The sequence below is a fragment of the Punica granatum genome, chromosome 8 (genome assembly GCF_007655135.1).
Source record: "Punica granatum isolate Tunisia-2019 chromosome 8, ASM765513v2, whole genome shotgun sequence".
Lineage (NCBI taxonomy): Eukaryota > Viridiplantae > Streptophyta > Magnoliopsida > Myrtales > Lythraceae > Punica > Punica granatum.
This window is the reverse complement of record NC_045134.1, coordinates 10,887,227-10,912,929: the sequence shown is the minus strand read 5'-3', so window position 1 is coordinate 10,912,929 and position 25,703 is coordinate 10,887,227. Positions and strand designations below refer to the sequence as shown.

The window sequence follows — 25,703 nt, the reverse complement described above, 5'->3', positions numbered from 1 at the left end:
TACGAAACACGGTCCGAGTTCTTAGTCCACTGACAAAGCTATGTCACTAATGAGCCCACTTTTTCCGATCCTACACTCAGGACATCAAACTCATTCGATTTTTGCTTTCATTATTCGTCCATATTTAAATAAAACATGTCCGCACCAACAGTTGATTACACAAGTAAAGCTCAATCCGAGCACTCCTGATTTTCTTTTGCCCGCGGGTTTTTTTTTTGGGGGGGGGGGGGTGGTATTGAAGGCTACGATGATGAACGATGATTATGCCGATAAGATAACTTTTTCATATGTGTTAAAAATAATATGCACCATCAGATCTGGTCCACATTATGTGTTCAACCCAGAAGAATATGCAAGTCTACTACTACATCTCACCTATCCAAGGCATCCCGAATTACCACAGAACAATGCTCAAGGATCGCTACGTGAGACAACCCATTAGTTGCTTGATAAGAATAGCGTTAGGCTATGGAACTTCACGCAACATACCATTGTTCATGCTTTATGATCCTTTCGAGACAAATCACAGGCTCCTGTGCATCCTGCAAAATAGACCCAGGAGGAGATAGATTGATAGCATTGAAAATGACATTGGAGCGTCTGCAAACTTTGTGCATTGAGATAATAGTCGATCATAGGTCAACCGGATACAATGTTCATGATGGATAAGATGGCGGGATAATCTCATGATACATCCTAAATTTAAAATTCCCACAATTTGCACCACATACTCGGAACTCATCAAGACAACATCAACCAACTTCAATGTAAATCAAACCCAAATGCAAAACATTTCAGAAGAATCAACCACCTGCAGGCACTAGACATTGTATTCGCAATGTGCAACTCCACATTCTTGAGGCTCCGATAGTTGAATGCCAGTGTAAAGGTTGTAGTTTCCGCGAGCACTCACCACCTACATAAAACCGAAAGATTCATTCAATCAATTTGGAGCATGTGATGCAACATTTTACCTGCAGTACCGAACATTGATTTCTAACTATGAAAAAATGTTGTAAGGCTCCCACAATGACTTCCAATTAATGGCACCTTCATAAACAAATCATGGCAAGTTAATCCAGACACTGACCTAAGCCAATAGTTTGCCCCCACAAGATCTAAAGATTAGGTTGTGCATCGAAGTCAATCTAACTATCAAACATCCCGAGTCACATCACCATCTAAAGTAACTGATCTTATCCATTATCCCTGCATCAATTGAAGAATAGCACCACTTATTAGTTATGGAAACTTAATTTAGCATATGATTGTAGGTCCAAATGCTAAAGATGGTCAAAAATCAGGACAAAAAGGTGAAGATATTGATGAAGGGTCTGATTCCTCGGCGATGGATTCATCCAGATTAAACCAAATGAAAGGGGCCCAATGCACAATCCTCCTGCATATACCAGGGTCCTCATGGTTTTATCTAATTCCGAGGAACAAAACTTGAATTCTATTCAAACTTGCTACTCATAAACCAATCACAATAGTTTTTGAGGAAGCGACTCCAGATCAAATTGCATGAAACTGGTACTTATCATGTTTAGCAACGGGGACTATTTGATGCAACGAGGACCTTAGCATAACAAAGATCTTAACATCACCTACCAAGTTCCTGGGACAATACATTTACACAACCCATATGGACTAATGCACTTCAAGCTCAGTTCAACCATTCATGCGGGCACAAGCAGATTAACCCAAATTTGGCTCATGTACACTCGAAGTTCATGAATTTCACATCATCCTCATTGTATCGAGCTCATTTAAGGTTATTCTACTTGGGCAATAATCAAACTTCCAGCCTGTCAGGACAGTACATCACATTGTATGCATAGCCCCTACACCGTGAAAAGCAAACCCTAGCTATTCCAATCAAAGGAGAAACGGAACTAAAATTTGATCAGAGATTAAACACGAAAAGCTCTGACCTCAAAATGGTTGCTACCGGTTCCGCTCCGCCGGCAAAGGCCTGTTAAACCCTCCTCTCCTGTTCATGTACTGGCGGGGCTGCCGCTTCGTCACGGGCCTGACGCCACCTACGTCAGCCCCCGGGACGGGCTTCCCCTTGGTTGAATCAAAACCGACTGGAATCCCTAGCTTCTTCATCATCTCGATCTCATCGTCCTCCATCCCTTCCTCTCCCACCCCTCCACCAGCGCCGCCGTCCTTACCCTTCTCCTTCTTGCTGTTATGCTCCTTAGCGATTCCATCCACGAAGTCCGAGACCACCTTCTGCCTCTCCCTATCCCGGTCCCTGTCCTCCCGCTCCGGGGAGTCCCGCCGGTGCCGCTTCCTCGCCGGTGAGGGCGATGGACTGTCCTTGTGCCGGTGCCGCCGGTGGGACCTGTCGTCGGGGGACCGAGTCCTGGACCGGGCGTGGCGGGATCTCGGGTCGTCTGGAGTGCGAGAACGCTTGCTCCGCCGCTCTCGGTCCCTGTCGCGTTCCCGGTCCCGGTCGCGCTCCCGGTCACGGTCAGATTCCTTGTCACGTCTTCTCTCCCGGTCACGGTCTCGGTCCCATTCCCGGTCCCGCTCTCTGTAAGCGTCGCGGTCGCGGTCGCGGTCTCGGTCGCGAGCTCTGTCGCGGTCGCCCATTGAGAGCTCGGCTGAAGCAGGGAGGAAGAGCAGCAATGGCGGAGAGGAGGGTTTATGCTTTTTCAAAATTCCCAAATGTCTCTTCTTGCAAATAGAGGAAAATGTATATATCCAGTTTCCAGTTTTACCCTTTCCTCTGAATTATTTCATGGACATTATTGGGGCAATTTCACACTACTATAAGGGTAAAAGGGTAATTACATTATAGCCCAATTAGTTTTTCACATCCGAGTTTAGCAGGAAGAAAAATATGCAACTCTTTCTTTTCGTTCCGTTATAAGGAATAGTAAGGAGGCACAAACACAGAGTCGAAAAAATCTCACTAATAAAAATCGAATCTGACACATTTCATGGATGAATATAATTTAGTAACAGGAAAATTACACAACGCAATTATATATATATCTTTCAAAAGTAATACAATTTTCTCCCTCGGGTCATAATTCTCCTTCCAGGTTCTATAACCTTGATCAAACAAAAATGCCTCCACTTGAAAGATCTCAAAGGTCACGAAAATTGAGCTCCGAAACTAAGCTACAAAACTGTATCAATCTCTCTGAGCAGTTGACCACATTCTTTATCGAGACTGGGCAACTTCACCTGTGCCTTTCTCTTTGTCCAGATAGGCAGCAACTTTCGATCGTACAACTCTTTCAATTTTACCCTGAACAGGCCAAGAAGATGGGCAGAGAGACAGCCTGAGTATCAAGAATCTCCCATCTGGGAGCGCACTATGATGACTCTACAGCAGCGGGTCGTTTCTCGAGCAATGACTCGAGGAAGGCTGCACACAATTTGGTGAGCGGTGGAAGATTGTGTGATGACCCGCTGAAGATTGTTTCCCACGGCCTCTCTGATGGTACCACCACCGCCTCCGCAGCAGCCTTCTGGCTCTTCTTCAAGTCAAACTCCGGCAGCTCCCCGTACAAGGACGCATACCCCACATGTTCTGTAATTAAAAAGATATATAAGAAAAAATAAGAATAAAGGCTTAAATTTGGTTTTGATACCCATTTCAGCCACCCACTTGATGTACCACACTAACTTCAAAAACCCGAACTAGTAGAAGACCGAGTAAAAGAAAGTGCACCTGTTTCTTCAGAAGCCAAACTTCTATTAACAGAAACACTGTGCTCAACCAGTTCCTGATCATCAAATGGGTCAAAGAGGATGTACTCATGATGGCCATTTATAAAAGCGAGCAACCTGTGCTTTGGCCTCCAGTCAGAATTGTACTCTCCCAATGGATTACCTTCGATGAAAGCAAGTCCCCCTCCCTCAGCCTGCAATAAGTGCATAAGAAAATAAGAAACAACGCAGATATTACTTGGTAGAGTTTAAAATCCAGAACTTATCAGAGCAACTTCTAGTTCTAAAAAATGAACAAGCAGAAGCAAGCAAAAAAATTGTGTCCAAGTTGCTCCTAAGGCAAAGGCATATGCTACCTTTATCACAGACCATGAAGCCACTGGGAAAGGTTGCTTAACATCAAATAATAAGATTACTCCATCTCTCCCCACAAATGTCATTTCCTCAGACTCGGTGAACGATTTTGGAAGGAGAGCTACAACAGCAAAACTCGAGGAATTCTCCATGCAAGCTACAGCTGCAGAATACAAGGAAGATATGCTTGTAAGATATAAATGCAGCAAATGATGCCAGTTGGGGACTCTACCGGGTGCTAAACAGGCTAACTACAAGATCTGATAGTGGGATGTTCAAAACCTTCTACTTGAAGCATATACGACCAAGATTTAGTGAGTTGTGACAAGCTCCAGACAGATAGATGTGGATCGGGATTACCAGAGGCAGCAACTAGATATTCCGACTGCCCAATGAATGACAAAGTCTTGATTGGCTGCAATAGGACATTTAGAATACGAGTCACAGGATGTTTCAATTTCCTACATGCAGGGCAGAAATGTCTACAGGTAAAATTTTAGGCCCACCGAGAAAGTATCTCCAAGTACAGCAACAAGAACATTCCTATCGGGATCCCATAATGTTATTACTGTCTCGGCTGCAACAGCTAGAACAGAACCATCAGCAGAAAATGCTGCAGCTGTCATTGGCTTTTTCCTGCAATTTCATATAACCAAATTATCACATTTTTTTAAAAATATTAAAAAAGTAGTTTTTAAGCAATTTTCTAAAGTACAAACAGCTCATTTGCACATATGATAGCTATATACATACTTGTATGCCCCCACCGCATGGCAGACCCAACCAGAACTCTGTCCCAACTCATTTTTCTGCTGAGTCTCATCTTTGCATACCCAAATCTGAGAATATAAAAAGTCAATTAGTTAACATCATGAGCAATAAGAGTCCTGATAATCCTACATGATTCAGTGATTACCTTAAAATCTCCACCCTTGGATGTGGTGACAGCCATTAGACGATTAGGCCGGAAAGCAATAGAAGACACATGCGAATCCCTGAAAGATCAAATGTCAATGTTCACATTCAATATCTCAAAATAAACTTGCTCCCACCAGACGAAACTAATTTAAAATGTACTTTGAAACAGGATAAACTGGTCAGTCTAATTGGTCCAACTGGAAATAAGGACCTCAAGTCACTCCGTTATTGGAAGAACTGGTTCTGAAATAGGATCTAGTGAGTCAGGTATTTTCCTGCTTTGAACTGGTTTATATAGCCTTATTTTTACTGAATTCATGCTCGTAAAATGATTTTATGTTATAAATATCTACAAGTCTAGTTGAACCCGTTGAACCTCGTTAAACCTGTAGCTCATCCACATTCTGTCCAGTCCAGACTATGATTATGATTTAGACTCTTCTTCCTGCCCTCTCTCTCCAGTTCTTCAAATAGAATAAACTCTTCCAGCAACACATTGAAGGCAGATGTTTGAGAATCAATTTAAATTCCTCCAACTTAGAGGAACAACTGATACCTGTGAGGCTCATAGATGACTGTTGATAAGGTGAATTGTTTGTTTTCTGGAGCTGATGTCCAAAACTTTAGACAAATAAGGCCACCGATGTCTTGTTCAGGAAGTCTAACATCCACAGTACTCATCACAGAGCCATCTGATGAGAGAGCCATTAAAGTCACTACCACCTGCAAACTCACCGTTGGAAGATTTTAGATTAAACTAAACTATCAAAAACTCAGATATAGAGCACAAAAGAATACAGAAAATGAAATTGTCATCACTTCATACCGTGACTTCATCAGCAGGTTGATGGTTCCTCTCACAGACATATACCTGCATATTTACAACAGATCATGAAGAACTGATGAACCTCATTCTCCTAGAAACAAGATACACCAGCAAAATAGTCCAGAAAAGAACCTACCATTCTGACACAAAAGAATGCAACTTTGAAGCACATACGTCTTACAGGGGGTAATTAGCAAAAACCACTTTAAGGCCTAACCAGGGGGAACAACCATGACTTACACATGAACAGCTAACCGTGTCTAGAAAGAAGAGTAAAATGGCGAACAAGACTACTATCATTTCATTCTTAGATATCCAATTTGCTTGTACCTCAGAAATCCCGCGGTCATCAAGCAAGCTATAGCATTGTATTCCATAGGCTTCAGTACGTAGGGCAACTAATCCAGCTTTATCAAATGCAAATCGACCACATATACCCTTGAGTGCTTCTGGAGCCGAAAAAGGAAGCTGCAAAATTTAAATTTGAGACCTCATAAGTACCCGTTGTTTCTAGCTATCAGCAAACAATGGAAATGCCACTAGGAACACACCTTGATTCCTGATATGGACTTCATAATCCCCAAAGAAGGCATTTTCAGTAGATGAATTTGGTTATCTGCACATGATATCTGAAGAAATTATCTTAGTAACAGCTTGAATCAGATTACTATTAGGTAAAAAGAATTCACTGATGACTACTGCAGAAGGTTACGAGGTTCTTCTTACTGAGGCAAGCGTGGGATCAGGAGAGTCCACAAAATACAAAAGTGGAGATCCAATTCGTGGTAAAAATTTCTTCTTCCCAGTATCCAGCTGCCATACCACAAGTACACCTTCCCTTCCTCCTAAGTGGGGTTGAAAAAAAAAAAAGGATTCATGATGAATTAGAAGATTGGACATTCTACGCGGCCCAAATTAGGAAATATATGAAGGATTTACAATCAAGTCATTCCATCAAGAGACCCAACTGCAATTTAACAGGAAAGTCTAACATCGTATGCAAAAGAACTCCCATGAAAGCTGCAGTATGACTCTCCAAGAACACCTATGCTGACCGTTCTGCTAGCAAGTCTTTACTAAACCTGTTCCAAGCATTAATCTATATATTTCAAGTGTAGTTGAAAATTTTAGTAAAAAAACAAAGATAAATCAGCATAGTTGAACCCCGCTGACTAATGCCAGCTTAGCTGGTTTAACCTGCAACCACCAGTCTGGATATAGTCCATATCTTGGCAATAGAAAGTGCATCTGAACCTGCTACTTCACCAACAAAGCAGGTTGAACTGTGGGTTCTTTCTGCATACCAGTTTGAACAGAGTTTTTATATTATGATTATCTAATATGCAAGTAAGCAGTTGAATCCTTCCAACACACGGTTTGTCACATAAATGGCTGAATCCTGGCCTCTAGAGGTTTCAATTTCTTGTCTATTTCACTAATAAAAGTTGGTGGGGGGAAAAAAAAAAGAAAAACACAAGTAGAATATAATCTTTTGTAGATAAATCCACATGGACTAACCAGAATAAAGATATTCGCCATCAGAAGAGAATGCAAGGACATTAACTTCTGTAGGGTGCCAATGCCACGTTGAGCAAGATTCTGCATCATCATCTCCCCGAACCCCGGGTCTTACATCATCATAATTCTGTGAATTTCCGTCCATTAATCCATGACTGTTCGAAAATGTTTTATTGCCAAAACCTCTCCATATTAAAATTCTCCCAGTGACATCACCAGCAGCTACTATTCTCTGACTTTGATGAAACGCCAAGACCGTGAAGTCCTTCGTATGATGCAAGACTATCTTCTTAAGTGCCACTTGGTCTGAGTCAGTCTGGGGGACCTTCCAGATGATGAGCTTGCGCTTGCTTGAGATGCCAAAAAATCTCCCTGAAGGACATACGCTTATAAATTCTGGCCTCAGAGTCTGTTATAATTGACAAATAATTGTCATAAATATTCAGATATTAATCAAAGACATATAAAAGAGTGCGACGACATCATTTACCATAGACAAATTTTCAGTACAAAGGGCATAACAACAATACCGATAAAGGAAAAGCATTATCTAGAATTCTCAAGGTCACCATAGGTAATACTTGTACGTGTTTTATTAGTTCTAATATCTAGCAATCATCCAACTATCATATATTAATACTTTCCTTTTCACTGCAAGGTGTTTTTGTTTAAGAAGATATATACAATTAAAAGCTTTCATCATATCTCCAAGGCATCAAATGTTGATGAGAAAATGAATGTACATCATATCATCAAGTCATCCAATGTTTTCCATCATAGATATGATGTTGATCAGAGAATAAATGACACAATCTTCATTTTACTGGTGAATATTAATTGCATCTATTTGAACTTACCTGTAAGATACCCTTACTCCAATGAGGGGGGAAAAAAAAAAAGGGTTCACATATTTCACAAGCATATATTGGAGATGACCTTTAGATTCCAGTACCATCAGTGGCCCCATCTTAATCTATTTCAAACTTGAATTACCATTTCATCCACCCCACTCAATGTCACTGAGACAAAATTCTCCACAGCTCAACAAGATACTATATCTGGATAGAAAAGCTTAGATAGCATAAGAAGAAAACAGAATAAAATGCAACAATGGTGAAAGCATGAATGGACACATTGACTAAAAAAAGTTTTCCAGGATTACTTGAAATGAACAGACCACTCAAAGCAATGTTCTCTACACATTTGATGCATACCTCTTTCAAGATCACTCCTCCAATAAGTGACGACTTGGTTAAATTACACTTCCGAAGTTGTCCACTCAAGGATTTGGGCTTTTCAGATTTTCTTATATTCTCAGTTGATATATAAGCATAAAGACCCTGTGTTCTTTCACTATCAGCTGGACTCCTTAGTAATGAGGGAATCACCTGAAAACAGAACGCCATAAGCATAAACTTAAGAGCTGATGGGTCAAAAAATATTTAAGAAAGATATCAAAATTACAGCAGTTGAATATAGAATATTGGGATAAAATATGATTTTTAGAGTTTCAGTACTCTAAATTTTCATTCAATTGGTCAACTATTGAAGATAAAATCAAACTCCAACTGAAAAAGAAGAAAAAAAAAATCCTTTCACAAAATTGATATACCCAATAACATAAGCCTTTCTCCAGTATGTCCAATCAGACAGCTTTTCACAATTCAGACGTATAGCAGATCGTGCAAACTCGGGAAAACGAAGTGCAAATTCAATTCTCATGTTCGTTACATTTATTTAGAAGAAAAGGAAGTGATGCAAACATACCATGGAAAAGATGGGCATCCGAATATCAACTGTTTTCATCAACTCGGGAACTGAAAAATCCCAATATCGAATAGTCCCATCAAGTGAAGCAGTCCAACAATAGCACAATATCCTACTACCAGGGCTCGAGGCAGGTACCACTATGACTGATGTTACCAGTGCAACATGACCTTCCAAGGATGCTATCTACAGAATCCGGAAGATAAGCCATACAAACAGTAAACAAAAGGAAATATTAGAAATGTAGGTGGAATTCGACAGGGACTTCTTGAATGCAACGAATCACAATTTCCCCCTAGCAAGAAGGATGATCTTTTGTGCTCTCACCCACTATATCTTAACATTTCCGAATAAAATTCTAAACATTTTGTATTCGAATTTTTCCCAAAAATTTGCATAATTGGCGTCCTAAAATCACACAGCTCTCAATTTTGTTTAGGACCGTGCGCATCATTTGACAAGATAGTCATCAAATGTAGAACGATTAACCGCATCAATCTCGAGTCACAGAGCCAATCACTTTCCTTGCCTAATGAGTCAAACTATCATTGATTCAAAATACTAAACAGACTTTTGAGTGATCACACGTCGACGAAAGCTTCGAATTTGAGAACAAAACAAACCTGCAGGCCAGTGGCAGTGCTGAAGATGGAGACGGTGTTGCCCGTACAAACAAGCAGCCGCTTGGCGTCATTCGAGAAAGCCGGAGACGAGGAAACGTAGCTTCTGCCGCCTCTGATCATGTTGTACTCAAATTTGGGTGGCTTTATCTTCCAAATTTGAGACACACAGCGAGACTCTTCCTTCAAGGGGCAGCAGCAATTGTCCCCAGTGCGATGCGGGAAGCTCCAAAGAACCCCTTTGAGGCCTGTCTATGAATAAAACCAGTTGCCCACCTACTAAATCGAAACAATCGTCACCACTCTTAGTTTCAGCCGGGCAGTAACACAGCAGCAGGCGGAAGACGTTGGCCCTGCTAATCAGAGAAACGCCGAGAGAGAGAGAGAGAGAGAGAGAGAGAGAGAGAGAGAGAGAGAGAGAGGGAGAGATAGAGGGGAGGCGGCGGAAGGAGTCGAGCTTCGGGGATGTCACCGAGCGGAGCAACAACGAGCCAAGAAGCAGCAGCAGAGGCCCTGTTTGTTAAACCCTAGGGGAGCGGCTAAACTTGCTAAACCCTCTCTGCTTGTTTGTCTTTCTTCGCGGGTAACTTTTTGTTTTTTTCTTTTCCGCTAGCAATCTTCACTTGGATAAACGGGTTAATACTAAAAGTTATTTTACTTTTATGAAATCTTATTATCCAAGAATAAAAATATTTCTTATAAAACATCAATCGACTAATTTATATATGCAGTTGACTGATTATTTTATAAAAAACGTTATTTTTCTCATACAAAATATTATTCTAGAGTAAACTAACAATTTGGTCCTTGATGTTTGGACCGGCCATCAATTTCGTCCCCAGTGTTTTGTGGCCATCAAATACATCCTGGACGTTTGCATTCCGTCCTTCACTTTCATCCAGCCATCCAACCCCCGTTACTGCAGATATTAAAAAAGAAACAAACAAACAAACAAAACGAACCCCACTTTATTGAAATCAATTCCCAAATCAACATTCCCTCCTTTTACCCTTCTTTACTCTTCAATACCCAAATCCCTAAAGAATCCTTGTACCAGTCTGTCATTTTTTATTCTGAAGATAGGGAAGAGGAATTATTGGGCGAAAATCTGTAAAGGTCAGTTCGGGAGAATATACAAAAAGTTACAAACAGTAGAGGAGGCTTCATCCCAGCCTTCTTGCAACCAGCCCTCTCAAAGATCTTCCACCAATTCGTCTGCTAAAACTAAGGAGAATTGATGTAGCTTGTTTTTGAAATGTGAGATATGTTGTTTTTGGATGAACATGTAAATATATTGTTTTAAGTATGGAATATGCTCTTTTTTGGTAAATATGTTCCCCGTGTTTGATTGATTATGGAAAACTGTCCATGGTCATCTGAATATGATCCTTTTGGGTGAAATGTAAGGTTGTTTCAGGTTTGATTGAGTATGCTACATTTTAAGTTTTGAGATGTTTGTTAGATACCAATGAAAATATTTGACTCTGTGAAGGGTTGTTGATGTTGTTGGGAGAAAGGTAATTGGGATTAGGCTATGACTTCATTGCATAATGTAACTAGGACAATGAAGTGCAGAACACTGGATGCTCGAGCAGCAACCTCTGTTTGCAAAGCTTGCTTGCTCATTGAATGTTCAGCAACTTCAGTTGGCACAGTTTTCGAGCAGCAACCTCCATTTGACAAAGGGTTTGTATGCAAACAAATTTCATTGATTGATACTAGCAGCCAGAGTAGTGGCTAGTTCAGATTTTGGACTCCGTATGTTTTATCAGAAATGGTAAACTTCTAGTATATGAGAGCACCTAAGTTTTGTTCAGTTCTTTCTTTGTTCGCTTTTAACCAAAAGGAAAATTCTTTGTTTGTTGTTGTGTGATGCGATGACTGTTTATTCTTGTGCAAATGTGTTGGCTGAACTTCATAACCTTCGGTTATCAAATTAAGCAGATCAACTTTTCACCAGTGAAGAATCTTTGGAGTATTCTGATATGTAAAACCTAATATACATTCTCAATTTTGGTTGTTGCTTATAAGTTAGAATAAGCAAGCCTTCAATATGGACAAGGAGAGGAATATGCAGCAATAACAAAACCACAACAGCAACAATATAAAGCTCACTGCAACAACAATAGCAGAGCTTAAAAAAAAATTCAGCAACTCATTCACTTATTCAATTGCTTGTCTTGTACAGAGGAAAAAGTTAAAAGAGAAGAGTCAATCAATCGAAATACTTCCAAGTAGATCAGAGAAGAGGTATTATAGTATTTATAATTGCTTCTTGATTACATAAGATGGGTATATACAATGACAAAGTACAAAATCAGCAACTCATTCGCTTTCTACTACAACAAACAAATGCATGACCACACCATTCTAATGGAAGCCTGGCAGGCTCTCTTCTTCTACAGCTCGACATCATCATCTGCAACCCTGTTGCTTTGCTGCTCCCTTCCCCCTACAGCAAACACAAAGCTTGTAACCAGATAGATGGAAAGGTCTCTCTTTGTCATCCTCTGTGCCCCTTCAATGGCCTTGCAAAGTGTCACCGTTCTTCTGAAGCTCCGCTTCAATGGGTAGAATGAAGTTTAAATTGAGTGCCAAAAACTGAATTCAATTCAAGAAACTGCAATCCCATTAAGGACTTGGGGTTGGTGGTCGACAAATTGGAATCAAGCTAAGGTATATGGGGATTGAAGAAAGAATAAACGAGAGAGAAGCAATTGGGATTTGCAATTTGATTTCAGCTGCAACCCTAAGAACTCAGCTGCAATTTGATTTTGGCGACCAAACCACAAACAACTTCCCGCCTTTCGCCTTCTTGCTCGTGCGCTTTTCACCTTCTTCACTTGCTCCCCGCCGGAGCCTTGATGCGTGAGAGCTGAGAGCGGCGTGGGTTTCTACTGGCAGAGGGATTCTACTGATGTTGGGCTAGGATTTCAACTATGCATGAAGCGATATCATTTTAAGTCAATTTTCCCTTTTATTTTCTTTATTTTTAGCTATTTAATGGACGGTGTTAAGTCATCTGTGACGACAGGAAAACAGTTGGACCAAAACAATGGACGGAGCACAAACGTCGGGGGTAAAAATGATGGCCACGAAACACTGGAGACGAAATTGATGGCCGGTCCAAACATCAAGGACCAAATTGTTAGTTTACTCATTATTCTAAGTATGAAAATATTTCGTACAGGACGCAGTGATTGAATATTCAGCCACTTAACCCCAAGAATTTCAAATCACTTGAATAAATTTACTAATACTAGTTAATTTATGTGCATTTCGCGATAATTTTTTATTTTTTTATATAAAAATGGATAATAAATACATATAACTTATAAATGAATATATATAAATAAAAAATGTAGTCAAACAAGTAAAATCATGATGAAATAAAATATACTCTAAACATATAAAGCAAATAATATATTTATAGAGATATCGCAATTTAATAATATAATTTTTTTATCTAAAAAAGTACGTACTATTTAAAATTTTTTTAATCTAGCGCGTACTTTAAAATTGACAAAAAGAAAAACATAACATTTCAAATCATTTCTTAATTTAGGATGCCGTCTCCATCATCCATCCTTCACTATTAATTGCTTACGTGGCCGTTACTTTTGATTTAGTTAACCGTTAATTGCTTACGTAGACCGTTAATTGTAACGTGTAATCATCCCATTAGCTATTCCATTTTCTTTTTCCCTTCCACCCTTCTCTCCTTCTTCGTTTTCCCCTCCCATGTTCTTTTACTTCCCCCAATGCCATGTCGACCACTGCCCCCACAACCCCCGGTATTTCTCCTCCACCTCCTTTCTCCACCAACCCGACATTAACCATCACGTCTCTCGCCCGTTCTCTCTCGGTCACTTACTCCATTGACAGAACGAAGGGAAAGGAGAACTGGAGAAGCAGACCATTGAAAAACAGAGAGAGGAAGACAGTGAAAGAGAAGGTGACGGTGATGGAAGGGAGTCGAGGAGGGGACGAAGGTGATGGTGATGGTCAACATAAGAAGGAGACAGGCCCCACGAGCTGCTCGTGATACATTTTCCGCTACTAGTCTGTCGCCAATCCAAACTATGGCGACACAGTCCCCGTCGTCACCTCCATGTCGGACTCGTCCCTGAACTGAGAAAGAAGAAGGAGAGGCTTCCATAATTTGCAGCCAATCAGAGAGAAGAAGGAAAGGCTTGCCGAAGGAGGAGGAGGAGGAGATGGCGAAGCAGAGGGCGAAGAAACGGAAGGAAGAGAATGCCCGGCACATGTCCAACCTCCCCCGCCTCATCATCGCCTGCAACGTACGCAGGCTGGAATTTATGTCTCTTTCCCATCTTAGATTCCCATCTTATCTTCTTAGATTCACGTGTCTCTTTCCATTAATCATTGACCGAACTGCAATCATACCCTCTATTTGAAGCGAAGCCCACCTGTTATTAGCCTGGAATTTGTGCAAAGCTCTGAACTTTTTGTGAATCTTCACTATCTTGTTAGTGCCGGGGTGCATTCAATTTGCGTCATCATCCTGAAACTGTATCAGCTTTCATGTTTTGTCGTATCAATGTCGTTTAACAATTCTGTGTTTCTTTTTTGCTATATAACAGAGAGCACTGGGGCTTCTAGTGAGGTACTTATGTCGATAGGGAAGAAGAATTAAGAAATTTGCTGATAGTTTGCATGTCTATGGATAAATAGGCAACATAATGGTGATGTCAGTGATGGTCTGTTGCAATCCTCCAATCTAAAAAGTTTCACCTTTAACGAACTCAAGACCGCGATCAGAAACTTATTGGATTTTGATGTTGAATCGAGCTGTGTTGATCGAAGCTCAAGGTGGGGCAGTCAGGGTGGCGAGCTAAGCAGCAGAGCTGCAGGAAAGAGAAGGAAGGAGATACATAGCAGAATGGTCGTGATCTTGAGGCCGTCTAAGGTAGCCGTGATTTGGCGGAGGGTGGGCGAGTGGTGATGGTGGTGGTGTTGAAAGGGCAGTCCGGGATATGAAGAGTAGGGGTAGAGGAATAACAAGTGATGAAGGAGAAAGGGCAAGAGTTGAAGAGGGAAAAAAACCGCCAATACGAGGATTACACGTTGTAATTGACTGCCAGCTAGTCAAGCTTAACAGCCATGTTAGCAATTAACTGCAGAGGACGGACGGAAGGTAATGGCGTGCTAAATTAGGGAAGGATTTGAAAGTTTGTGGTTTTTAAGACTTTTTTAAAGTACGTATTAGATTTAGGAATTTTTGAATAGTACTTGCTTTTTTAAGCAAAAAAACCCTTAATAATATGTATAAGTACTTATGAAAAGTAGAGATATCATGTAGAGATGTAGAAAAAAAAAACATAGTGAATAAAAAGGATGATGGATAAAATGAATTTTATCAATAGTTTATAGAGAATTTAATACACTAAACTTAAAGTATATTACGTAGTTCAAGCAATTTTATCAATAATTTACAAAGTTTCATAAGTCGAGCAATATTACATTGTTTCATAATTCGAGCAATATTATTATTCATTTAAAAAAAAAAGGTTGAGTCGAGCAATATTACATTTGGTTCTTTCTCAGTACAAGACAGGCCTCTTCATGGAAATTATGTGCCCATTAATTGCAGGGGAGCAGGTCATCGTGACGGAGATTATCATAGAGCAGTATATGTATGCATCTATGCCGAGAGCACCCAGGAGTTGCTGCTTCGGAAGCATGCTGACTGCAAGAATTCGTGGCCCGGGCTATGGGATATTTCGAGTGCTGGTCATATTTCTGCGGGCGATTCTTCGCTTATATCAGCACGGTAATTTCTTAAACTCTCAATAAAATAATGTCTTTCCAGCATTATTTTTTACATGAGAAGGCTTATCTCGAATTTGAGTTGCAATAGTTTTCACGTCATTATGTAAACCTGGAGGAGCTGCTTTACATTAGGCTGCTTCGCTCTTTGTGGATATTTTATTTTATTCACTGAGAGAGAGTCCATGCACGAGCACTCGAATAATACCATGAGTTTGAACCTAATAACTTCTGGTTGCACTCAGGAGAGCACTTGAGGAAGAGCTGGGTATAGTGCTCCCAAAGGATGCGTTCGAGTTGATATTTAATTTTCTCCGAGATTGGTTAGTACGTATGTGGTTTTTCTCTGAATGCTCCATCTCAGATCATGTGATACGCTAAATCCTAAGCTGGTCTTTTTCTTCTTTGATTTGGAGTGCAGGACGACAAATAATGGCACATTTATCAGCAATGAATTTGATGATGTGTATCTGGTGACAACTCTCGATCCGATTCCTCTAGAGGCCTTCACACTTCAGGTGAGAGGTTAAGGATTAGATTGGCTTTATAGTGACAGCTAAAGCCCCTTCCGCATGCATGCCTTTAAGTTTCCGAAGTATATTAGCTGCATGATTCTGTTATGATTAATTAATGTTTGGTCATTATTTCTCCTATTTAATAGTTAGTTCCTTTCTGGTGGATGTTCGTTCGAGAATCATTTTTCACAACATATATAATGACAATTGCTTGTGCACTTTTTGCCAAGGTCCTTACTGAATGTTGGTTTCTACAACTTTTCTTTAGGAAAGTGAAGTATCTGCTGTGAAGTATCTACACTACAACCAATATAGAAGCCTTCTTGCGAAAGAAGATCCTGATTATGCGCCATATGATGTTGATGGACAATATGGACAGCTCTTCGATATAATCGAACAGAGGTATGTTGTCGTCTTCTCTCTTGAAACGACCCATTACTCTCTGTTAATTTGCTTTTCATGTCGAAAAAAGTTACCCCAGCTGAAGAAAAGCATCTTCCTTTTCACTGAGGATATTTGCTGTTTCTGCTCGTTCGATGGATAATATTCTCCATCGAATTCCATCTTGTTATATAGTTGCTGAATCTTTCATCCATCATTTTTACTATGAATGAATGTGCCGCAGATACAAAGAGAACACAACAGCACGCTGTTTGGCCCTGCAGAAACAAATTGAACGTTATGCTTCAGTCACCCTTAATCTCGAGGTTGTGAACTCCTAGGAAAGGATACATGAACAGCTCCTCTCTTTGCAAGAGAGGGAAAATTGATTGTCCTCTTTACTCATTATCCCCTTTCTTAGCAGTTGAGAGGGCTTTCAGAAGGAGATACGAGAGCTCTGGTTCTAATTATTAAGGCTGCACGAGTTATGGATGAGATCTCTCACCAGCAGGTAGTTATATCCCACATAAATAATTGAATCTAGTGATCATCTATACTCGCCATGTCTGAGTGATTCTTCAATTCATGCATTCTATGTACCATTTCAGGTATGGCACAGCAACCCAGCTCTAAGAGATTGGTTGAAAGAGCACGCTGCAACTTCCGAGTTGGACCGACTAAAATGGGTATACTATTCGATTAACAAGAGTCCTTGGTAAGTGTTTCCTCTTCAGGACTCAACTCAAGGAACAATTGACTATAATATTTGGTTCCGTGTTTCCTCTTCAGGACTCAGTTCAAGGAACAATTGACTATAATATTTGATTCCAAGTCATAATTTTGAGGACTCGTGTGTTTTGATTAAGAAAAATGTTTCATGTGAACATCTGTAACAGGTCCTGTCTCGATGAAAGTGAAGCATTTTTAACGACAGCCGATTCTGCTGTTAAGTTGCTTTCTCAATGCTCGAAACCAGTTTCTGGGAGGGAGGGTCTTGAATATAAGGCTGCGTTCCCTAAGCTGAAACCACCCGGTGCAAATTTCTATCCTCCCGATATGGACAAAATGGTATATCTTGTATATTAAGTAGTCTGTGCACATCATCCTTTGTGGGCAATAATTACTTATCCTTTTTGTGTAATAGGAATTTGATTTATGGTAGCATGGCTTACCAAAGGATCAACTGGAAGAAGTGACGGGATTCTTCAATGTCATTAAGAGGCGAAGTGAGCTAAGCATTGAAGCTTCCATGACTAATCTTGCAGTCAAAAATCACGATAATGATAATGTGGCAGTGTCTGGCACTGACCTATACAACGTTCCCTACTGCAAAGAATATATGTCATCTCTCTCGAAAGCAGCTGAACTGTTGCTTGAAGCTCGAAATCTAACCAGCTCAACTAGGTATATTGTTCATTCAATTTTTTTTCGTTGATAGTTCATTTATTGTAGTGTATCTTACTAGATCTTATTTCCTATATAGTTTGAAGAGGCTTCTTCATGAGAAGGCCAAAGCTTTCTTGTCAAATGACTATTATGAATCTGACATAGCATGGATGGAGTTGGTTAGTCATGTCTCTTTCATCTACACTTAATTGCCATTATCTTCTTTTTTTTTTCTCTGGTGGGATTTCATTAATTACACATAATGCTAAACTTGGAAGTTCATTGTGGTTTCTTAACACGCATTAGCATGTCCACTTAAGCATAAGAAAGGCAAGGTCATATTTCCTTACTGGTCAATTACCAGTGATTTCCTCGTCAAGCTGTCACGAAACTTTTTTTCTTTTTTCCCGTTTCTTTTGTTACAGGACTCCAAGTTGGATGTTACTATTGGTCCTTATGAGACATATGAAGATGCTCTATTTGGCTATAAGGTACAACATCTGCAGAATTTTCCTCATATCTGGGTGAATATAAGTATTTCACGATGCTTGTATTGACTTCATCGCTCTGAAATGTAGGATTCTTAAGGCATTGTCTTTTGAACCAGCTTTTGTGTTATATGAAAAAAGGACCAGGTTATTAGAAACTTGATGATGAATACGAACTTGTCATTCATGCATCAGACTCCAATGATAATAGTTGTCATGTTCAGATATAGTGAATATATGCCTCATTTCATCGGTCGCCAGTGTAGTATATGTTGCTCAGCATTTGCTCTTGTTTCAGGCTACATTTGAAGCGTTTGTTGGAATTCGGGACGACAACGTGACTGCTCAGATTATCTTTCAGCTTATGATAGCAATAACTATCTATCTAATCCTTAACTAAGTCCAGTCCTTAAATGCATGTGCTCTAGGTATTGGAACAGAATCTCCCATTGGACGGTTGTTAAAAATAAAAAAATGTCAGTGCTGCTCCAATTCGCATCATTAACCTTGTTTTCAATGCAGGGGTAAGTTTCCTGAGTTATGCTGGAGATACTGAATTCCACACTTTGACCTTCTGCATCCAACTGTAGCCATTTCAATGTCAAGTGGGTTAACATTTATTTGACTATTTTACTGCAGGATGTGAAGGGTCCTCAAACTATTGCTTTCAACTTGCCAAATGATGAGCGCATTGTAAAAGATTGAGGAACATCGATGGCCATTCTCAAGAATATTTTGGAAGCAAAGTACACCCTTGGCTCTTATTCCTTCATGATCATCCTCTTTGAGTTGTTGCTTAGATTTGGAAACAGCACCAATACGTTTCTTTACTTCTATCTATTTATCATTTTATCCAGGTTTAAGCATATTCTCCAGCCCATAGCTGGTGCTTGCATTTCAAGAGAGCACCGAAAGCAAGTAGATTTTGAATCTTTCTTCACTCACACGATTTGCCACGAATGCTGCCACGGAATTGGTCCGCACACAATAACACTCCCAAATGGTCGCACTTCTACTGTAAGAAAGGTCAGTCCTATTTTCACTAGACAGATGTTGAACGCTTTTCTAATCCTTTTAAGTGGTCAATTGACAAATATATTTGTGCAATGCTTTTGGTCTTCGGTCACAGGAGCTTCAAGAGCTCCACTCACCTTTGGAAGAAGCAAAAGCTGATATCGTCGGTCTTTGGGCACTGAAATTCTTGATCGCCGAGGTGATTATAGACATAGTAACTGAAAGGATGGAAAAACAGAATTACCTGATTCCGAAGAGCAAACTCTAAATTTTAATGAGGCAATGACTAATTTTTATTCTCTGATAATACCAGGGCTTGCTTCCAAACAATTTAGTCAAGTCCATGTACGTGTCTTTCCTAGCGGGATGCTTCCGCTCTGTACGTTTTGGTCTGGAGAAAGCTCACGGGTAAGCTAGACAATCTACTCCATTCTGAAACAACCATTGGTGTAATGTAGCACCTACTAACTCATTCATGCTGCCCGTCCCTTGCACAAACTGTAAAGGTCAAGCATTGCAGTTCAACTGGTTATTTGAGAAAGGAGCCTTCTTTCAGGATTCTGATGGAACATTTTCAGTTAATTTCTCGAAGGTAATTCCATCCCCGATTTTTTCTTTTCTTTCTCTTTTTAATCCTTGATGAGCTTTTTAGTTAAGAGAGACATCGTAAATTGTCTGGTTCGACATCTTTCATTTGCAAAAGGTTGAAGGTGCAGTCGAGAGATTGAGCAGGGAGATACTCACGATACAGGCAAGAGGTGACAAAGCGGCTGCAGGATGTCTGCTTGAGAAGTACGGTACAGTGACGCCGCCACTGAGAGCTGCTCTGCAGAAATTAGAAAGCATTCAGGTAGAACTCTGACTTTCCCTTGCTGCTTCATTGTATGATCTGTTCTTCATTGTATATGAAGTAATGAATTAAGCTTAAATTAACACGAGTTGCAGCAGTTTGCAGGTTCCTCTACTCTACTGATGTGTTATTCTTGTCGTGCCGTGCTTTTCAGGTACCTGTGGATATTACTCCGGTATTCTCGGCAGCTGACGACATAGTAATAATAGAGTAAAAAGAGACGATGGTTAATTAAGAAGCAAGCATTCAAATGACTGGTTCATTTGGCATTTACATTTGCTTTCCTAGATAGAATCTACAAATGTAAGGGCAATGCATTTCGCTGAAAGGTTGAATCATGTTTGTTCCGACTTCTTTCATATCATGATTCTTCGAGTGGACGGAGAAAAAGGGGCGATATATGGGAAATTATCTCCTTTTTTTTTTCCTAGACAATATAGGAATTAAACTAGACCAAGTCAAGCCCCTGTCAAACATTGCTAATTCAGATCTTACGGCGAACGATTTTTCTCTGGAACGGTATATCGCACATAAAATGATTAGCTTCTTGTACAGCAACAACCATTGTTGGCTCGGCAAAACACTCATTAAATAAATAGTTCGCTCATATACAATCTTTGCGTTGCTAGAGCCAAGCTCTCTGATTATCATATATAGAAGCTCAATTGGTTTGGTATTCTCTTTTCCCTCCACGAATTTGATTCGGTAAATAGTTTTCAGCAAGAAACAGGAGCTTTTTGGATATATTAACAACAAACAGGATCAATCTGCAATACAAACCTAAATTTGGGGGACAAGGGGGAAAAAAAGAAGTCGAGGGAAAAAATTTCTCAGAATAATTTGTTCGGGCCATATTGATCGGGCCGATTGAGGGAATGGGTCAGCTAAATTACTAGGTGCATTGTCCCTTCCGGTTTAAAAACACACAATAAAAAGAAGAGATTTTTCTAAAAGAAGTTAAAAGTAAAAACTATCAAAAATATTTTTAAAAAAGAGAAAAAATGAAAATTTTGCATTTCTTTTAACTTCCAGATAATAGATTATATACGTGCATGCGCGCCTGCTTGCACGTTTACATATACATATGCATATCCATATATATATATATATATATATATATATAACAAAAATGATCAAATTAAAAAATGCTGGAAAGTAAACTTCCATTAATTTTAACAATATAATTAAAACTCAATAAGTCAAAGAAGATTTCCTTTAGTTAAAAACTATTAATAAATGAAAAAATTAAATACAGGTAAAGCATATGAAAAATATCAATTCTTGCCGCAAGAAAATAATTTCACCCAAAATATAAAGAATTCTAAACAGCTATTTATCTTTTTAAGAAAATAACATGCTTGGCATATTGAATTAGTACTGAACATTAAGAGATAATAGATAAATAATATATAAATAAATTTTCATTACTTACTTTGATATTGAATATTGCTTCATGTGTACCTTATACATTTACTATTTTGTATTTATTAAAACAAAGTTTCTCGATGAAGACAATTAATCCTTAATTTTATTAAAAAATGTAAATGAAACTAACTATTATGGTCTTTTCTTCAATCCTTAATTGAACAAGTTTTTTTTTCCTTTTGTCTTAAGTATTATTATTTTATAGATACAGGACTCTAATATAAATGATTGGTTTTGATTTATTAATATATAATCCGTCTTTATTCGTATAAAAACACATTTTTAATCTAAATTATATAATTGTATATATATTGTTAATTTTTTTCAAATAGCAATAAAATTTTAAACAAATCAAGAAACAACATTAATGTGTAACCGAAAAAAGAAACAACATTAATGTAAATAAACAACGATTGATAAGATTCTAGGAAGTTATCAACCAAGAAACTTCTTAAACAAAACTAAAAACAAAATCCTACGAAATGCGCAGGTTTATAGGCCAATTAATAATTATTGCGTACATATTGAAATAGATGAAATTATGTTTATATGAATTAATTGTATAAATATTTTTTCGTTAATTTAATTTAAATATTTCATATTTGATCATAATTATTACTTATTTTTTACGATTTTATCCTTATTTATTGGATTGTAGTCATCTCTCTCTCTATATATATATAAAAGAAAGAGAGCTACCGAGGAAACTACATTTAGATACAAGTTGAAATTTTATTTTCAACACTTAATTTCGATGTGCACTTTGGTATTCAAAAGTTCAATGGGCCTCCGACTAATTCAGTCGAGCCAATTCTGCCCATTAAGGGATAAAGATCTCCAAACGTTAAGTTTTTTCATTCACAAAACTCAAACTCGAGACCTGACTTGAGGAAAAAAAGTATTGAACCACTTGAATCAACCCATGTTGGTTAATTTTAACACTTAATTTAGAGTTGTCAAAAATCACCTTATCTTATTTTTGGTATACATTTGAAGTTGCGATCAAATCCATTCATTAGAAAGAATCGATACATATTATATTAATCATATAATATAGTTAGAATTATAACTAACATTTCATTAATTTAGAAATAGAAGATAATTATAATTATTCAGTTATTTAGAATTATTAGGAATTATTAGAATTCTAATATACATTATATTCTATATATTAGAGTTTCTTTTTTCAAAATCGTGGAAGATTCTAATGGAAATATTAAACTAAGAAATTCTTATTGAGTTTAGAAGGTTGGACTGATATGGAAAGAATACTCAAGCCAAAGCTTTTGCCAAACATGCCAAAATTAGATTTCCTAGTAGATCAATATGTATGCTAATTAGTTTTTTTGGAAAAATTATAGTAGTGGTCCTATATGTTTGTCATTTTTTGACATTGAGTTCTAAAAGTTTAATTTTGAAAAATCAAGTCCTAAAAGGTTTGTAAATAAGGCAACATTGGTCCTTTCTGTCACGGCCCGTCACGAAGTTGCCGACATGGAGCAAAAGTTGTGAAATTCATTCCAGGTGGCCGTTTATTGTATATGTGGCCTTATTTTATCCGGAAACCTGACCTAATGGAAAAGCCGAAGCTCTGAAACACAAAGCTCAAAAACCAAAGCTCCCCAACTTCAAAAATTAAGTGTTGTTGTGTAGGAGAAAGCAGGAGAACTGCTCTTGTCGCGCAGGAGAAAGCGCATTGTCATGCAGGAGAGGAGAGGAGGTAGCAGCAGAAAAATAGAAGCTTTACTTTTATTCTGTGAACAACCAGAGATGAAGAAGAAGAAGAGGAAAGCTTTGACCTTTTAGTTTCATGTTCAAGGTTCCCAAACTTTACTATTCAATTACTGTTCATTTTTTTGGCACGTCATGTTTTATGGGAAAGATTGTCAATATTGTGAAGCTTCTTCTATAACTTTGGTTTTGTAGAATGAATGATTTCAACTTTCCCAACTTTACCTATTATGGATACACCCTTGAAATACACCATGGCAGTACCTTTAAGAAGGAGGGGAACTATTGTACAGTGGGGAGAGATATTACTTTAGGATATTGACCCAGACAAAGTGTCTGTTACTCATATGGTCAAAGAATTGGAAAAGATGGGGTATAAAGGTAATTTAGAGGTGGTCTTGTGTAGGGTCCTTGGGAAGGGATTAAAAGAGGGATTATATGTGGTGTACAAGGACAGTTCTGTCATTCAAGTCATAGGGTAGCTGTTGGTGCATAAATATTGCGAACTGTATGTCAAGCACATAATCGACCTCGCAATCCTTAATAGTTTCAGTTATTAATAGTACGTTTGATTTCAGAGTTAAAGTTTTGTATTTATAACTTTGATTTTGATTGTAAGAAAAGACAAAAAAAAATGTAGGGTCTGTAGACCCCACAAGTTTTGTTGTGTAGTGTATTGAGTAGTGTATGGGATTGTATATTGAATAATATATGGGGCTCACCAGTTTGACTTTGGAAAATTATGTTTTATTGTGTAGTGTATTTAGTTAAAGTCAAAGTTAAAATTTTAAATCGCGACTTCGAAAACAAACGGAGCGTTGTAAATGGCACTTTTGTTCTTACCGAAAAGAAAATAGAAGATAAAGATAAATTTTCTATAGATATTGGGTTTTGTAATTTCTAGGAGGAGTAGTGCAAATTATTTTTTCGTAAAAAATGAGACTTCTAAATTTAGTACAGAGAAATTAAGAAAAGAAAAAATAAATAAAAAGTAATTATTGATAAAAATCGAATTTGAAATTTCGAAATTAATAAATAAAAACACGTGGCACTCAATTCCACGCCGTTTCTAGAGGCGAGCTAATTAAATTATTATGTCTTCTTTTGCTGAATAATTATTACGTCAGGAGTAATAAGGTATGTGTTGAATTGATTCAGTCATCACTGTAAGTAATAAAGTACGTGTTGAATTGGGCCCTTCAAAGGGCCTTCGAAAAGGCTTTCGGATCCCTCAATGCATAACCTAATGTAATGGTTCGCTCCAATCGGACGACCTTATAGTGATTGGATTGAATCATTATAGAGGCCCTTGCAATAATTTCTGCTTGTTATGTCAAAATTTAGTCCCTTCACAGAAATTAACAAGTTAAGGGCTCACCTAATTAATTAGCAAACCATGCATCTAGCTAAACATGATCTGCTCTGGTCGACATCTAGTGACACGTGGTTGACGTCACTGTCTGCACTCGGGAAGATCTTCCTGAGAGATGACGCAAACGCAAATTCGCGGACCCGAAACGTGTGGGCACCTATAAAGAACATGAAATTTGAGGTGAACAATCTCTCGCGACTGATTAAATCCTGAACTCCATTAGCAAAACTCAAAGATATACATAATAATTAATCATCTGAGAGGGCAACCATTTCTTTGTATCGACCAATACAATTTCGTGCCATGCGTCCCTTCATATTGCATCAAAAACAAATCGGTACTCCACTACTAAACTGTGGACGATTATTCTTCAAGTGATCACGTCATCCACTACGATACGCGACCGTCGGATTGTGCATAGCAAACACCGGAATGAGCACGCCCACATGTCACAGAATTCTGACTCCTTGGGAAGTTTGTTTGAGCACGTCCATGCTCAGACTGATCAGCCATACTTCCCGACCTGTAGGATGATGCCAAGCCATGTTGTGAGACTGGCTTCCCTTTGAAGAAGCACTGAATGAATATGCCTCCCTTCTATGATCAATAGGATCCTGTTCAACCGAGCTACTAAGCTGAGCTCTACCTTGTTCCCTCTATGTAATCTCCTCTTGTAAGTCTTCTTCAGCGATAAAAAAGATTAAAAACGTTTGCAAATGGAATGGATAATAAGCTGTTAATGTTGCTAAGTGACCAGAGCGAGCTGACGAGTTTTATCATCCCATGTGTCACTGTATGATTGGCTGGTGTCACCATATGGCAGTGCTGACGTGGTGACACTGTTACATAGGATACTTTCTCGTTAAGAAGGAGGATCGGTGTTTATACGATGTACCATATATGCTTAACAATTTTCTCCTTCAAGAAATCTAAAAATTTTAGTAGCAACTGAAGTATAATATTTTGCATAATATTGTTTTAATTATTACTTCGGATTTATATCCTTAAACAGATTATTACATAAGTCAATATATCATTGAATATAATTGTGTGAACCC

The 25,703-nt window shown here is 38.6% G+C and overlaps 2 protein-coding genes and 1 pseudogene across 5 annotated transcripts; 1 reads left to right on the top strand and 2 right to left on the bottom strand.

The window, feature by feature from the left end:
* Window positions 1-261: 261 nt before the first annotated feature.
* On the bottom strand, window positions 262-2,684 carry LOC116187943 (U4/U6.U5 small nuclear ribonucleoprotein 27 kDa protein). Of its 4 annotated transcripts, XR_004152152.1 has the most exons (4): window positions 1,935-2,684; window positions 1,091-1,209; window positions 812-916; window positions 262-542 (listed from the first exon to the last, which is right to left on the bottom strand). XR_004152152.1 is itself a non-coding variant. In XM_031516996.1 (2 exons), the coding sequence occupies exon 1, from the start codon at window positions 2,599-2,601 to the stop codon at window positions 1,948-1,950; it is 654 nt and encodes a 217-aa protein (XP_031372856.1). In that variant the 5' UTR covers window positions 2,602-2,683; the 3' UTR covers window positions 592-916; window positions 1,935-1,947. The 4 variants fall into 4 exon arrangements, 1 of the variants encoding a protein (XP_031372856.1); XR_004152150.1 differs by lacking the exon at window positions 1,091-1,209 and having other exon boundaries at window positions 1,935-2,683; XR_004152151.1 differs by lacking the exon at window positions 262-542 and having other exon boundaries at window positions 592-916.
* Window positions 2,685-2,920: 236 nt separating this feature from the next.
* Window positions 2,921-10,266, bottom strand: LOC116187941 (WD repeat-containing protein 75). The gene is made up of 16 exons (XM_031516990.1): window positions 9,697-10,266; window positions 9,074-9,259; window positions 8,521-8,694; window positions 7,307-7,715; window positions 6,515-6,633; window positions 6,340-6,417; window positions 6,119-6,256; window positions 5,789-5,833; window positions 5,519-5,685; window positions 4,961-5,039; window positions 4,798-4,883; window positions 4,551-4,680; window positions 4,327-4,459; window positions 4,047-4,207; window positions 3,692-3,884; window positions 2,921-3,550 (listed from the first exon to the last, which is right to left on the bottom strand). Exons 1-16 carry the CDS (start codon window positions 9,814-9,816, stop codon window positions 3,333-3,335), a joined length of 2,436 nt encoding a protein of 811 aa, XP_031372850.1. The 5' UTR covers window positions 9,817-10,266; the 3' UTR covers window positions 2,921-3,332.
* Window positions 10,267-13,459: 3,193 nt separating this feature from the next.
* Window positions 13,460-20,549, top strand: LOC116188733 (annotated as a pseudogene).
* The last annotated feature ends 5,154 nt before the right edge of the window (window positions 20,550-25,703 follow it).

Bases quoted from the DNA above. Each gene is read 5' to 3' on its own strand.
- LOC116187943 (XM_031516996.1), bottom strand. From the start codon at position 2,601: ATGGGCGACCGCGACAGAGCTCGCGACCGAGACCGCGACCGCGACCGC.
- LOC116187941 (XM_031516990.1), bottom strand. From the start codon at position 9,816: ATGATCAGAGGCGGCAGAAGCTACGTTTCCTCGTCTCCGGCTTTCTCG. The intron at 6,257-6,339 runs GTGTGTTCCTAG...TAAATTTTGCAG, and splicing joins AGTCCATATCAGGAATCAAG to CTTCCTTTTTCGGCTCCAGA. The intron at 4,681-4,797 runs GTATGTATATAG...ATGAAATTGCAG, and splicing joins CATGCGGTGGGGGCATACAA to GAAAAAGCCAATGACAGCTG.